This window comes from Pyrus communis, chromosome 9 (genome assembly GCF_041283825.1).
Source record: "Pyrus communis isolate YQ-2024b chromosome 9, ASM4128382v1, whole genome shotgun sequence".
NCBI lineage: Eukaryota > Viridiplantae > Streptophyta > Magnoliopsida > Rosales > Rosaceae > Pyrus > Pyrus communis.
In genome coordinates this window covers 6,431,658-6,448,324 of record NC_142573.1, presented here as the reverse complement: position 1 = coordinate 6,448,324, position 16,667 = coordinate 6,431,658, and the positions used below count along the sequence as shown (strand labels likewise).

General features: G+C 37.6%; 1 protein-coding gene and 1 long non-coding RNA gene across 2 annotated transcripts; one reads left to right on the top strand and one right to left on the bottom strand.

Annotated features, from left to right (window-relative positions):
- Positions 1-32: 32 nt before the first annotated feature.
- Positions 33-2,158, bottom strand: LOC148694133 (uncharacterized). Its single transcript, XR_015966730.1, has 2 exons — positions 931-2,158; positions 33-809 (listed from the first exon to the last, which is right to left on the bottom strand). It is a non-coding gene; the product is annotated as an uncharacterized LOC148694133 (long non-coding RNA).
- A 7,588-nt stretch (positions 2,159-9,746) lies between these two features.
- Positions 9,747-10,692, top strand: LOC137740322 (dirigent protein 1-like). The gene has a single exon (XM_068480181.2). The coding sequence runs from the start codon at positions 9,974-9,976 to the stop codon at positions 10,535-10,537; it is 564 nt and encodes a 187-aa protein (XP_068336282.2). The 5' UTR covers positions 9,747-9,973; the 3' UTR covers positions 10,538-10,692.
- The last annotated feature ends 5,975 nt before the right edge of the window (positions 10,693-16,667 follow it).

Here is a 16,667-nt window from a genome sequence, read left to right as displayed (position 1 = left end):
GATGGAAATGCAAAACTGAGTTCGTGAGAATATGTTTTAAAAGTCTATATATAATATTATGAAATAAAATCTTATAAGCTTAACCTCTGTGTCATGTTCATGTGCGTTTGCATTCTCTTCGCTTCAGATATCGTACCTAGCCCTTGCTTCTTATGCATTGCGTAACTAGGCTAGGCTTGCTATGGTACTGCGCGAGTATGTCTTGTACTTGTTTTGCGTTTGCTTGCTTTGCTCGACATGCCTCGTTTCACAGACCAAGCTAGCATCAAACCCTCTGCAGTGTCAAGTCTTCCTTGTATCCTCATAGAGTTGTGGCTCTCGCACATCCGACTCATTGTAGTGGTCGTGACCACCTTGCCTCCAACCATTGTACAATTTCTACTCTTTGTGATAATCGCAGCTCTCTTTCTGAATTGGCACTCTTGATTGTTTGTAGTAGTTTGCCTTATATACCAATCATGAGCTCACGACTCTACACTCGGTGTCTTGCTTGTTAGTTTCAGCGACTGTCCCAAGTTCCCAACACAACAACACATTTCAAACACCATATAACAGTACCAAACCCTAATTATTTACCATTCAAACTACAAATTCATACAAACCTAACCCTAAATAACAAATTGCGCAACGAGAAAGGAAAGGAAGAGAGAAAGAGAGAGACCACGATTAGCAACGTGAGTGATTCCGTTGCCCCTGGTCGAGTGATTCTCAGGTTCTATCCCGTAGCGGCGTCGAGCGAGTTCCATTGCCTTGGTTGAGTGATTCCCAAGTTATTATCCCTCGTTATATTCATTTACCCTTGGCTTCTCCTGCATCAAGAAGGTGACAAAGGTTTTGAGAGAAGAGAAGTCACTACAACCTTAAATATATGTTCCCCATGCACTGCATCAAAGATGATATACCACATATTTGAAATAAAATTTGGCATACCATAATGTTTGTGTAAGTAAAAACAATTTGTGCTAAGGCTGGCCTCGTTTGGCAGCTCGGATTGTACTGACTTTGTCGGACAGGATAAATAATCAACGGATAGTACTGACTAAATTAGTTAGGCGTTTGGTGCAATATTAGACTAATGATCGTATTATTTATATTGTGTTTAGTACTGAACCAGATAAGAAAAGGAAAGAAAAAAAATTGACAAATCTTTCTTTGTTTGTAAGGGTCAGAGATGCAGCAGTGGAGAAGAGGGAGGGAGATCCGGTAGCCAGAAGAAGATGCAGGGAGGGAAGAGTCTTGTTCTAGGTGGTTGGATGAAACCTGGTGGTGGTTCATGGTGGCCAGCAGAGGAATTGGGTTTTGGGATTTGTGGGAAGGAGGGGGAAGAACAGAGGGAAGGGAAACAAAGAAGATGTTCATCTTAGTCGACACCAGTGGTGGTCACTACGAGCCAATCGCCATGAGCACTGCCAGGATCGCGGCCACTCAGCCTCTCTTCTTCTCTGCACCTCACTATCATAGACCTCTCCATTTATATGGTGGACTCTAAACCAAACAGAACCTCCCCCTCCCTAAAGTTGCAATGCTCGGTGGCCAAAGAGTCTACCATATCTTCATCAGGGGTCAATAGAGAGGGTACACATTTGGTTTCTGTTGACTGCGTGGTGGTGGGCGGTGGAATCAGTGGGCTTTGCATCGCCCAGGTGCTAGCTACCAACCATGGTGACGCCGTCCTGAATGTCATAGTCACGGAGGCTAGAGATCGGGTGGGAGGCAACATCATCATCGTCAAGAAGGACGGTTATCCTGGAGCAGAGAAATCGGCTACGTTTGGAAGAAAAGTTGCCCAACTAAATTGTACCGTGGTTTTAGAGAGGATAAACAAGCGGGTCTTTACCGTATGAAATAGGTAGGCCTGTATTGTTTTATCCGGTGACTATTTAATATAAATGGACAACAAACATCGTACTGCGTATTATTAGTACTATCCGGTATCTTACATAGTGTGCCAAACAAGGTCTAAGAGTCTGTCGTAAACCTACTCAGCTCAGGTAGGTGGTGGAGGGTGGAGAATGAGATAAAACTTTAGAGCCTGTTTGATATTCTATTAAAAAAAATTTTGATTGTTCCCAAAAACAATTTTCAAAGAAAATCACTTAAAACAATGTTGTTTTTTAAGTCTCAAAAATTCAGAAATCTGTTTGGTTAATTTAAAAAAAAAAAAAAAAATATTCTTAGCTTGAATTCAAACTATCTTGAGCTTAAATTGGAGAAGAGAAGATCGGAAAAGAGAGAAGAGATGAAATAGTTGGCGAGGAGAAAGAAAGACAGGAAGAGGGCGAGGAGGTGAGGAGAGAGAAGAAAGAGGGGTTGATGAGGCACAGAGCAGTAAAATACGATCAGAAGGTGGGGAGTGAGGGAAGAAAGAGAGGGTGATGAGAGAGACAAGACAAAAGGTGAGGAGAGAGAGAGATAAGATAGGCTGAGGACGTGGGGGAGAAAAGAAAGAGAGGGTTAGGAGAGAGTGTAGTAAAAAGGTCAAAAAAACTCTAAAATTTTACTTTTAATATTTTTAAAGGGTAAATTATATTTTGCATTTTAAGGTTTGAGTGCAATTACAATCTCATATAATATTTTTAAAATGTTTCATTCTCATACATTACTTATCATTTTATTTCAATATCATACCTCAGTAAAAAAATCTGTTAAGTTAAATATTAAGTGCTAACATAACAAAAATGGGTTCCACAATATATTTGCCACGTGGATAAAAAATCCCAATTTATTTTAGAAAAGGTAAGAAATAATTGATTTTAAAACTAAAATAAAAAAAGAAAAAAAATCTGGAACGTCACACCCCTACCCATCTCTTCATTCCCGTATGACTGCCGTACCACTATGACTTCCGCAATTCCATTTTCTTCCCTCTCAGTTCTCTTCTTCTGTTTCCAAACCTCCATAACTCTAATATCTTCTTCCTCTAAGCGAAAAACCAAAATCCATTTTCTTCCCTCTCAGTTCTCTTCTTCTGTTTCCAAACCTCCATAACTCTAATATCTTCTTCTCGGTGTCAGGGAGGGGGTCTCGTCCAAAGAGAAGTTGGGAGCGCATACAAATTCAAATCAAAGAGGGGTGCAATTGTGGTGAGAAAGAGGGGGAGATAAAAATTCAAAAAATTCCGTTAAAAGAAGTGTGGTAAAGATAAGGCTAAATTTTTTCCTTGATACATGTGGTGAGACACTACTTTTAAATCTATCCCTGTGGTGAAAAAAGTGTTAATCTTAACTTTGTGGTGAAGTTCATTATCAATCATAGTCCAAATTTAAATTTATGTCAAAATCTCATCCACATGCAGGGGTAAAAAGGTCATTCCATTTTTTTTTCTTTTCTTTTTGGTTATTCCACTTTTTTATAATCAACAAAAATAGAAGTAAAAAAAAAAAGAACAAATCCCTCCCCAATCCCTACCCTTGTCAACCACAGCCACATCGACCACCCACCACTTTCCCCCCTCTTTCTCACATAACCCTAGCCATCCCGTCTACTGTTCTTCTTAAAATGAAACTAAATTCAATGTTTGCATAATAACTTATATTCTAACCTAAACGTGGTGAGGTATTTTGTGATTTTTTAAATCTTGAATTTGGACTCTTGGCTCTCTTGTCTGATAGTATAAACCTTGTAATTTTATTATTTATTTATTCTTTTATTGTAGCTCTAAAAGTTTTAAAATTAAAACAATTTATGTCCATATGGCGCTTTATGATTGGTTGATGGAATCAATAAAAACGAAAATAACAATTTTGCCCCTACAAAAGACAAAAGAATGAAGAAAAATCCAATTTGGACTATGATTGATAACGAATTTCACCACAGGATTACAGTTAATAGCTATTTCACTATAGGAGTATATTTAAAAGTAGAGTATCACCGCAAAGATCACGAAAAAAAATTGGCCTAAAGATAATTATATTATTTTTTTTTTTTTGAACAAAAAGATAATTAAAAAAAAATAAAAAAATAAAAAAAAACTCTGCCTGAACCACCACCACAAACTGTAACAAATCATCGCGCGAGAATCGCCGCACCTTCAGTTCTACCCAAACCTGCATCACCATCACCTGCTGCTGCCCGCACCACCCTGCCCTTCTCGCGATCTGACGAAACCACCGCTGCACAAAACGCCGCCTCTCTGATTTACATAGAGAGTTGGGTGAGCTGAGCAGACGAGAGAGAGCAAAGGCCTTAGGATTCTCGCTTCTCAGCCATTTCCATTCCCACCGCATCTCAAATGAACCCAGCACTCATATCTCTTGCCACCTCCATATGTTCTCTCGAGGTACAACTTGAATTGGTTGGGAATTGGGAGATTTGCAATTACAGCAAACCCTAAACTAACTCTCCTCCTCCGCGATTCCAAAAAAACAGTAACAATTGGATTAAGCCTTTATATTATTGAGAGGACGTTGACTGTTTTCTGCCGAAGAGATTTCAAGGCTCTTCCGTTGATTTTCGAGGGACCGACTTCGAATTGCTTCCATTTTGGCATCGGAAAATATGACGAAGAAGATGAACTTTTTTTTCAATTCTTGTTTTTAGTTTTGTTATTAATTAATTATTTTTTATTTGTTTTTATCCACATGGTGTAAAGTTAGCAGCAATGTCAGCACAAATATTGATTTTATTTTTGTCACATTATTATTTAACGGCAAATTTAACAGATTGTATAACAGATGTATAAAATTGAAATGAAATAATATTTAATGTATGAGATTGAAATGTTTTAAAGATGTTGTATGAGATTGCAATTGACCTCAAACTTGAGGCGGTAAAATATAATTTACCCATTTTTAAAATATAGCCTATATTTTTAAGTTGGTTTGGAATCCAGTTTTTAAAAGAGTCCTATCAAACAAATATTTAAAGCCTAAAACTCAATAAGTGTTTTTTAGTTTAAAAAGTTAAACTCTAGTAAGATACCAAACAAGTCCTTAATTTTCTCCTACAATTGGAATTTGGAATTTTTCATTAATTTTCTATTCATCTTTTTCATGTACATTACAAAAAAGTAATTTTATCCCTAACGTAGACAACATATTATTTTTTTTCTTCTTCGCTTTCATCAGTTCACTTTGCTCATTTCTTGTCGGGTGCATTTTTTATCACCACCATGAACTATAGTGTATGCTCACCATATACCTCATCATTTGACACGTGTCTTTTTACTTAATCATAGTTAATTTTCTTCAAAATTAGAAAAAGAACATATCATATTAAAGTTAATTATAGTTAATTGAAAAGACACATGTCAGCTGAGAAGGTGTATGTTAACAGATAATATTAAAGTTAATTTTCTTCAAAATTAGAAGAAGATGCGTTCGTCTTTTTTTTTTTTTTTTTTTCACAAAAAAAGAAAAATTGTTTTTTAATTTAAAATATTTTCAATCCACGTGGGATATTTAATTAGACTTGTAGGGTCTAGTTATATGTCATGTTATCACTTAACAAAATTTTTGATGGAATTGTAACGGAAGAACTAGATTGATTTGCGACATCCATTTTCAGGGACTACATTGATTGATTTTCAATTTCAAAGACCATCTTGATGGAGTGGGTCAATTTCAGAGACCATTTGTGATAAAAATCCTATGACTTGTGCATGGATAGCATGTCTAGAAAGTCTTTGTAAAATCTCTATAAGAGAGATGTCTATGTCCGTTTGAAGTAATCCCATTCCAGAAATAAAAGTTGTAAATTATTCAGAATAATTTTCTCAAAACGTGCTGCTTCTTTCTTTCTTTTGTCCAATTTTATTGAGAGTGAAAACGTACATTATACATATGGAGAATATGCTTCTCACTCTCAGGAATGCAAGGAAAAAGCTCATTGCACGTGTTCGAATGTCAAAGAATCGAATGTTCCGGTTGAATTTGAACACAAAGATTGGAAGTTGCAACATCGGTGTGCTGGAAGATGAGTCATTGAAATGGCATCTTCGGTTTGGCCAACTTCATTTCAATCGCCTAAAGTTGTTGTCAAGTGGAGGAATGGTTCGTGGTCTACCCTAGATTGAAGCCACATGCCAAGTATGTGAAGGTTGTGTGCTTGGCAAGAAAGCACAGCTCTCATTCCCTATTGGTGATACATAGACAGCAAAGACACCACTGCAGTTGGTGCACACAGATATATGTGGTCCATTGGATCCCATGTCTTATGGAGGTAATAGGTATTTTATTACCTTCATTGATGATTTTAGCAGGAAGACTTAAGTTTATTTTCTCAAGGAGAAGTCAGCTGCCCTAAGAGTTTTCAAGGAATTCAAGGCACTCATAGAGGCTGAAAGTAACCATGAGCTTATGGCTGTGAGATCAGATAGAAGTGGAGAGTACACCTCCAATGCTTTCTAAGCACATTGCAAGGAGCAAGGAATTAGACATCAACTAACTGCTACCTATACCCCACAACAAAATGGGATAGTCGAAAGAAAGAATCGAACCATCCTTGACAGGACAAGGTCCATGCTTAAAGAGTAGAATTTTCCAAAATAATTGTGCGCAGAAGTTATAGCTTGTTCTATTTATTTGTTGAATCGATTTCCAACAAAGAGTGTCAAGAGGATGACACCAAAAGAAGCTTGGAGTGGATACAAGTCGAATGTTTCACACGTAAGAGTTTTTGGGTGTATTGCATATGCTCAAGTTCCAAAAGCCAAGCTCAATGATCGAGGTGAAAAGTGTGTGTTTATGGGCTATAGTGAAGAGTCCAAGGCATACAAGCTCCACGACCCACTAACTGGCAAACTAGTGGTTAGTAGAGATGTCATCTTTAGTGAGGAAGAGGCATGGAAGTGGAACAACAAAGAAGTCAATAAAGAGAAGATTGTTTCCACTAATTTTGAAGAACCAGAAGTTGTACCACCTGTTGAGTAACAGCCTACTTAATAAATCATAACAACTCCATTGCACAGAACTGCAAAAAGTGGTCCTATATCCAGTGAAGAAATCAGCTCCTCAACTCCAATAAGGCTAAGAAGTCTCACCGAGGTATATGGACAAGAAGAAGAAGAAGAAGAAACCAACATTTTCTGCTTGTATGTAGACCACGAGCCTCTCTCATTCAATGAAGCTATGGAAGAAGATCGTTGGAGAACTTCCATGGAGGAAGAAATCCATGCATCGAGAAGAATGACACTTTGGAGTTGACAAAGCTCCCACCAAATCAGAAGGCTATTGGTGTCAAGTGGGTGTACAAGATCAAACACACCGTAGATGGGAGTGTGGATCGGTACAAATCAAGGCTTGTAACGAAAGGCTACAAATAGAAGTATAAAGTGGACTATAATGAAGTCTATGCTCCAGTTGCAAGACTTGACACGGTAAGATTGCTAATCTATCTTGCTGCTCAACATAAATGGAAAATTTATCAACTAGGTGTCAAGTTAGCTTTCCTTAATGGAGTTCTTGAGGAAAAAGTGTATGTGGAACAACCAAAAGCTTCCAAAAGAAGATAAGTTGTATCATTTGAAGAAGGCTTTGTATGGCCTCAAGCAAGCACCACAAGCATGGAACTCAAGGATTGATAACTACCTTCACCAAAATGGATTTCAGAAATGTCTATATGAGCATTCAGTTTACATGAAGAATGTACAAAATGGGATTTCTTGATTCTTTGTCTCTATGTAGATGACTTGTTGTTTACAGGAAACAATGAAACAATGTTCTGTGAGTTCAAGCAATCCATGTTCAATGAATTCGAGATGATTGACAACGGATTAATCTCATACTTTCTTGACATAGAGGTGAAGCAAGAAAGTGATGGTATCTACATCTCTCAACAAAAGTACACGAGAGACATATTGGAGAAGTTCAATATGGACAAGTGCAATGCTGTCAATACTCCAGTTGCAACTGGATTGAAGTTGTCCAAGGAAAGAGAAGGTGAGTTTGTAAACTCAATTGTGTACAAAAGTCTCGTTGGAAGCCTAAGGTACCTTATAATCACAAGACCAAATATATTTTACGGTGTTGGACTCGTGAGTCGGTACATGAAAACACCAAGAGGGTCTCATTGGCTGGTTGCCAAGAGAATTTTGAGGTACATAAGAGGTACTCTAAACTATGGTTTATTTTATAATTTTGGTGAAGATGCAAAATTATTTGGTTATTCAGATAGTGATTGGGGAGGTGACCAAGATGAAAGGAAAAGCACAACTGGCTATGTGCTTTTTCTAGGATCAACAACTTTCTCATGGACTTCAAAGAAGCAATCAATTGTTGCTTTGTCATCGTGTGAAGTTAAGTACGTTGTTGTAGCCTTAACTGTGTGTGAGGCAATTTGGTTAAGAAATATGTTGAAATCCTTATGTCATCCACAAGTGGAATTGACTGTGATTCATGTGGATAACATTTCAGCTATCAAGCTTGCTAGGAATCCAGTCCAACATGGAAGGACCAAGCACAGTGATACCAGGTTCCATTTTCTGAGGGACAATGTGAAGCAAAGGACAATTGAGCTTGTCTATTGTCACAACAAGGAACAAGTGGCTGACATCTTCACAAAGCCACTGCCAGTTGAGTCATTCAAGTTGCTACGTGAAATGCTAGGTATGAAGGCATTTTGATTTGAGGGGGCGTGTTGAAAGTTCAAATCAACAGCTATTGAGGGGCCGAAATTGGTGGAACACTTCTCAGCTAGCATGTTGTTTTCTTTTCTTTTTTTTCTATAGCTGCCTTGTTTTTTCAACAGTTATACGTGTTTTTTGTTTGATAGCTTTTGTGTGTGTCTAAAGTGGCCGAAGAGTTAAAGGAACAGCATCATTTGTTTTGCTTTGATAGATTTCAACACTAGGTTTAGAAAGTCTTTGTTTTGTATTGTTTATTAAAACCACTTGTGTGGTTCTTTTGTTTTTTCATGTCGTAGTCTTCGGTGGCTGTTAAACATTAGTTGTTGATGGTCGTGGAATTGACCCGCATCTCATCGTCAACAAGATATCATTGGAATTGAAAATCAATCAATATAGTCTTTAAAAATAAGTGTTGCAAATTAATCTAATATGTCGGTTCCATAATTAAATCCCACAAGTCTAATTAAATACTACCAAGTGGATTAAAAATGTTTAAATAATTAAAAACAATAATCCAAACAACGTTATCTTTGTATAATTAAAAACTTAAAAGAAGGTAAAAAAAAAGGTTATCTTTTGTATAATCCAAACAACGTTATCCTTTGGTTTATTGTTATATCAATTCCATCACCAAACTTTTCAAAGTTGTTGATGTATTGGTAATTAAAATCGTGTGGAGGGGTTTGGGTGTAGTGCAGGTGTTCGTTTTTATTTTTTATTTTTATTTTTTATTATTTCTTTTTTTTACAAAAAATAAGAATTGTTTTTTAATTTAAAATATTTTTAATCCATGTGGCATATTTAATTAGACTTGTAGGGTTTAGTTATATGTCATGTCATCACTTAACAGAATTTTTTACAGAATTGTAACGGAAGAACTAGATTGATTTGCGACATCCATTTTCAGGGATTACATTAATTGATTTTCAATTTCAAGGACTATCTTAATGAAGTGGGTTAATTTCAGGGATCATTTGTGATAAAAATCCTAGGACTTTTACACGGATAGCATGTATAGAAAGTCTTTGTAAAATCTCTATAAGAGAGATGTCTATGTACGTTTGAAGTAATCCCATTCTAGAAATAAAAGTTGTAAACTCTTCCTAATATTTTTCTCAAAACTTGCTGCTTCTTTCTTTCTTTTGTCCAATTTTATTGAGAGTGAAAGTGAGAGATGTGATAGGGTTAGAAAACTTATCACCCAGATAATTTTTTTTTTTCTTTTTTCTTTTTGGAAACTTATCACCCACATATTCTGGTATTGAGTTAGTAAACTTTGAATACCAACATTTTTCATGTTATAAATTGAAAGCATACCCATGACTGAACCTCACCAAGCAGTTTCAAAACCTTAATTGTTCCCCAATTTTTCCTAATTAACCTTTTCTCTTGGTTGCTCAATTAGCTGTCATGCATCCACTAATGGCGTTAAAATTCATACCAAAGCTCAGTGCTCCATCCTTGTTTTTCGTCATGGTTGTTCTAGCCATGACTACATTTCCAGCGATCCGAGCCACTCACGAGTCTAAGGAAACCCACCTGTCTTTCTACGCTCATGACTTCTTATCTGGTCCAAATATCACAGATGTTGCGTTTGCAGGTATTCCCGGCAAGATTTGGAACTACGATCAATTTGCCACTGTGTATGCAGAGGATGCCCCTTTAACGGAGGGCATAGACCTAAAATCCGCCTCCGTTGGCCGGATACAAGGCATGTTTATGGTAACGTCATTGGATGGACGTAATTCCTATGATATGTTATCAATTATGTTCACAAACAAGGAGTACAATGGAAGCACTCTTCAGATACAAGGAATTGATAAGCAATTCGAGCAACATAGAGAATTATCAGTTGTTTCAGGTACTGGAAAGTTTCGATTTGCTCGAGGATATATTACGTGTAATACGGTTTTTGTGGACCTTCCAAATGCATACTTTGTTACACAATGCAACGTTACAGTGGAACACTACTAGTAAAAAATCACGTATATTTGTTACACTATGTATCTATGATGAAACACTACTGGTAAAAAATCGCATGTATTGTTCTTATTTTTATCATATGCTTAATTCGGTTTGGTTATGAGAATTAGTTATCGTTTATTATGAATAAAATCTTGTTACATTAACCTTTTTTCTTATCAATGTTTGAAATCAAAGCCTCTTATTTCCATTTGTAAAATTATTTTTTCAGCTTAATTAGCAGCTAGCTAACCCTAGATGATCTGTTGTTTTGGAAATTATATAGCCTAAGCTAGCTAGCTGGGGACTGAACCGAAAGTCAATCAAGTAAAAAATGTTCATGTCATTTCATGAAGATATCCGATGGCCTCATGCTTGTTTTATTATCTGCGAAGCATATATATAGTTGTGTTCAGGCTCGGCTGGAATGATTTATTCAAGCTGAAGTTCAGCTCGATTCGTTAGTGGATCAGGCTCGAGGTCATGGTTTGTTGGCCGTGACCTCGAACTTATATTTGGCTCGAGTTAATGAGAATAGAAATTTAATAAACAAAGAAATTAATTTGAATTATTCAACGCATTGCACATTACTAGTTCATTGTTGGGAGATTAAAGATAAATTGTTTTTAGGAAACCAAATTGAATATATGGTTCGCTATCAATGCTTGATTTTCCCTCGTTTTTATTACATAACAAATAATTTATTCAACTCTATTTTATTTGGAAGTATTTTTGCTCACTATCATAAACTATGATACATACTCACTATACACCTAATCATCTAACACGTATCGTTTCATCTAACTATAACTGTAGAACTCATAGAAGGTTGGGGACTTTTTTTTTTAATTCCTTTCTTTTGAACTTAAACTAATCTTCATAAATATTTATAAAAATAAAAAAATAAGACCAAACCTATGTTGCTAAAACTTTAAGATTACTATTTGGGGGACCATCTAGCAAACTAAAATTTATTGTTTATTCTCTTTTTGTAGACGCATAACGATAATTGAGAATATTTAACTAAACACCAAGAATCTCGTTTGGAATGAAGTTAGAATGTTTAGGAGAGTAAGAGAAAGTATGCCCAAAACTCCCGTGTCTTTCTGATCAACTAGGTTTTCAACAAGTCTTTATGTTAGAACAAGAAGCGAGACTACAAGTGAACCTTTATCATATGGACCCTCACACCCTATTCCATGATGGTTTCGATGCAACTATATGTTTTTTTTGTGTTCTTCTATTTGTGTTACGATAGTAGAGTACCAGGTAGTTTAACAAAATTTTATTGATGGAGAAATATTTCCACATACGCGATATTTAAGTTGGTACTCCTAAGTATAATAATACGTGAAGAGAAAAAGTATTTTCTCTTGCCCCCCGTTTATATTACGATCTCATGAGACCCCCCCCACTATTACTATGAAAAAAGGACTGCCCTTCGCTGCTAGGAGAGTCAGCAACTTCTATTAGCGCCGGACCTTGAGTCGAATTGATCGTGTCATGTGCAACGTCCATCAATGATGGTTCATTAATGTCCATTGATTTAGACTCCTTCCCCCTTCCCAAATTTTTCCACATACGCGATATTTAAGTCGGTACTCCTAAGTATAATAATACGTGAAGAGAAAATGTATTTTCTCTTCCCCCCTTTTATATTACAAGGAGTAAGATTCTCTCTTATTTGATTCTCATTCCCTTCCTTCTCCTTCCCTTTTTTCACACATTATTATTTTATTTTATTGTCTCTATAAAAAATTATAACCATTCAAGTGAAAAAAAAAATAAAAAACAGCCTAATGAGAAAGGTTAGGAAGGAAGAAAATGTAAACACGAAAAATTCCTGAAACAAGAAACAAAAATAAGTGTACAAAATATATTTTTTATATTAATGATTTTTAGGGTTACAATCTCTTTGTAATTAGATCCTCTGATTCTATCTTCGTAGGGTGTAGGTTTGTGGATGAGCTGTTGATCCAAAGGGCCGTCGGGGCTTGATCTAGGGATGAACAGTTGATGAATGGATCTTCAAGGGGCGTTGGGCTTGATCTTGAAGAATGGGTGTATAGGTTTGTTGAGATTGTTGATCCAAAGGGTCGTTGGGGCTTGATCTTAGGATGAACGGATGATGAATGATGAACACTTTCTTCAAGGGGCGTTGGGCTTGATCTTGAAGAATGGGTGTATAGGTTTGTTGAGATTGTTGATCCAAAGGGCCGTTGGGGCTTGATCTTAGGATGAACGGATGATGAATGATGAACACTTTCTTCAAGGGGGCGTTGGGCTTGATCTTGAAGAATGGGTGTATAGGTTTGTTGAGATTGTTGATCCAAAGAGCCGTTGGGGCTTGATCTTAGGATGAACGGATGATGAATGATGAACACTTTCTTCAAAGGGTCGTCGGGGCTTGATCTTGAGTCGGTGGAAGTTCTTCAAGGGCCGTTGGGGCTTGACCTTGAAGGAGGATTTGACGAAGAACGAAGAGTGTTTTCTTGATCCTTCGGGATTTTCTTGAGAGCTTTAGAGTTTCAAGGGTTCAAGGTTTTGGTGTAGGTTTCTAAAATTCCTTTTCTCTTTTCTTCTTTTTTTTCTTGATGGAGAAGGTTATTTATAGGCCAAGAGAGTGAATCACCACCATCCATTTTTTTTGGGTGAAATGAGTGGAGTTGGTAGGTGAAGTAAATGTGTAATGTAGGTGAAATGAATGTGTGATGTAAGTGAAATGAATAAATGTTGTAATTTTAATACATTGGTTAACATTTAGTTCACTGAAATTTCGGTGTCTACAAATGCCCCCACTTCAAGGCGTGTCGTATACACATGCTTATCATGTGTAGAAGATGCGTTTTGAAGTCCCTTAATGTAGATGTTAACCCAAGGGCCGTCGAGGCTTGATCTTGAATTGGGCTGGACATTTCTTCAAGGGTCGTCGGGGCTTGAACTTGAATTCGACTAGAAGATTTTCTGGTTTCCTCCAATCGTTGATTTTCCACAGGCTTAATCTTGAATTGGGCTGGAGGGGTTTTTTTTTTTTGTCTCCTCCAAAGGTCTGAACTTACTCTTCTTATCTGGAGTTTGAATTTGATTCAAGGGTGGCGAACACTTGATTTTGAATCGGACTTGTGATTTCTTCAAGGGCCATTGAGGCTTGATCTTGAGTGAAAATAGGACCATGAGCGGTTTCAGGATTCAGACACATGGCAGGCAAGCACGAGGTGAAGGTGATGACCTGTTTCTTTGTTCAATCTTTCCAATTCATATTGAAGAGGGTTAGAGGATGACTCAGCATATGCAGTTGTTGCGTTTGCTGACGATCCACAAGATTGATGTTTCATTGTCACTCGTCTTAGCTGTTCTCCAGGCAGATGCGGTCCCTTCTCTGGAAGTGTATCAACCGTTGAAGATGACTACTCGAGAGCAATGCTAGGTAAGCAACCAGGGAATAGATTCCAGGCAGTCGGTTCCAGATCGGAAGACTGATTCCAAGTGTCGGCTGATTGCTCTCTTTCTCTTTGCCCTGCAAGTAAGAACAAGGACAAAGGAAAGGACATGGAGAAAACATGATATGAGATACGAGAAAGGACATGGAGAAAGGACATGGAGAAAGCATGATACGAGACTCACCAACAATTGAAGATGAGTACTCGAGAGCAACGCTAGGTAAGCAACCAGGCAAGGTTCTGGGCAATCAGTTCCAGATCGGAAGTTTGATTTCGGGTTCCGACTGATTGCTTTCTTTCTCCTTGTCTTGGAGGCAAGAGCAAGGGCAATGGAAAAGACAGGGAAAAAGCATGATATGAGATACCTTTGCTTTCGCCCTTGATGATATGAGATACTTTTGCTTTTGAAGAAACAGCGAATGAATCAGCACATATGTTTGTTGTGCTTGTCTCCACATGCTTTGATCTACCGTTTCCTCCTGCCTCATATGTACTCCAGGCATCTGGTATCTTCTTTAGGGGTACATCAATGGTTGAAGATGAGTACTTGAGAGCAGGGCTGGATAAGCAATCAGGGAAGGGATTCCAGGCAGTCGGCTCCAAACGGGAAGCTTGATTCCAAGTGCCGACTGATCTCTCTCTCTCTCTTTGTCTTTCAGGGAAGAACAAGAACAAAGGAAAGGACGAGGGAAATGCATGTTATGCGATACTCTTGCTTTTAACCCTAATGATATTGGATACGTTTACTCTCAAAGACTTGGTTGAATAGGTGTTCTCAAGAGAAGAAGAAAACTGAGCATATTGAGAGGTTTGGTTGCAACTACATTCTCGGCCGAGAAGCAGAGTCATGCGTTTTTGGATGTATGTCTTGCCATGAATGTTGACATATATAGGGATTTTAATGGCAAGTATTAGTGCGGGTGCGGCTTTGTCACCCACGCTTGTCGGCAAAAGTGTGGTGGTTGAGATAATGACCTTCACGCGTTTTCAACTTTGTCAGAGATCTTTGACAAAGTTGCACGTGTTATCTGAAAAGCTGAGGTTGCGTCTGAAAAGCATTGACGAACTTTACGCAGGAAATCTGGCTTTTAAGATTTGAAGAGTGCTGTCTCTTCAAATTTTTTTTTTGAATCGGTGGCTGTGTCGCCTCTCGTTTTATAGAGGTATCGATTACATCCAACGTGCACACTTTGAATATTACCTGCTTGTGAAAATCATCTTCGGTGTATTTTTTTTTTTAGATTTTACTTCGTCCCACCCTTTTCTTTTAACATCTTTGAAAATGGCTAACCTATCTAACATTTGCTTAGATTTGAGTCTCAGCGGTGATACAGGTGCGCCGCGTCAGGGTAATATATGGTGCCCGTCTTTCTTATCTTCTAATGGCCCTCTTACAGGTGAAGACTCCGTGATGCAGGATGCAACAACGGCTACGGTAGTAGCTAGGAACCTCCTCACTCCTAGAGATAATAGGCTGCTTTCAAGACGGTCCGATGAGTTGGCCGTTCAAGAGTCCCTAACTCTCAGTGTTCAATGTGCGGGCTCTGTGTCCAACATGGGCCAACGCCTACTCGCTCGATCCCGTCAAGTTGAATCATTGATGGCGGAGGTGGAAAATTTTAAACAAAAGATCAAACATCTTAAGCACGAGAATAGAGATTTGCACGTGCTTGCAAATAATTATTCGACGAGCATGAAGAGGAAGCTTGATCAGCTGCAAGAATCTGAAGGTCGAATTCAAAGTGACCGTCAAAGGCTTGCGGCTTTCTTCCAGAGGCACCTTTTTCCTTCGTCATCTAGCGTTCAACCAAGTATTGAGGTCTCGAATGTTCTATCTTCGATGCCTCCCGCTCCTGGAGTTTTGCCAAGTAGTGGGGCTTCACGTGAACAAACTTTGTGAAAGCTCCATCTTTTTTTTTTTTTTTTTTTTTTTTTGTACGCATTTGTAATTTCTCGAAGATCAATGGACATGCTTTATTTTATTCAGTGTATTGTGCTAAATACAGATAAAACATATATATAACCAAGATGTGTTATTTCCCTCTTTTTTTTTTTTTTTTTTTTTTTTTTTTAAACACACTTTTGCAAGTGGGCACCATCCTTCCCTTATTTTCTTCTTTGCAACAATTCTGTCGCCCTAAAATTTTTTTTTTTTTTTTTTTTTTTTCAATCACGCTTTTGCAAGTGGTGCCGTGCACCACTCTTTCCTTATTTTCTTCTTTGCAATAATTATGTCGCCCTCCTTTTTTTTTTTTTTTTTTTTTTTTTCAATCATACTTTTGTAAGTGGTGCCGTGCACCACCTTCTCCTTATTTTCTTCTTTGCAATAATTATGTCGCCTTCCCTTTTTTTTTTTTTTTTTTTTTTTTTCAATCGAACTTTTGCAAGTGGTGCCGTGCACCACCCTCTTCTTATTTTCTTCTTTGCAATAATTATGTCGCCCTCCTTTTTTTTTTTTTTCAATCACACTTTTGCAAGTGGTGCCGTGTACCATCTTTTCCTTATTTTCTTCTTTGCAATAATTCTGTCACCACCACCTCTTTTTCCTCTTCCTTTTTGACTTGCTAACAGTAGCTTGCAATTTCTTTTTGTGTGCATGTACATTGTTCTGATGATGAGTATGACAATTTGGCACTGCTGGGTCCCTGGCTGCACATTCACTGCAACATTATTTGCACAGTCGTTGCACTTCATTCACTTCT

Bases quoted from the DNA above. Each gene is read 5' to 3' on its own strand.
- LOC137740322 (XM_068480181.2), top strand. From the start codon at position 9,974: ATGCATCCACTAATGGCGTTAAAATTCATACCAAAGCTCAGTGCTCCA.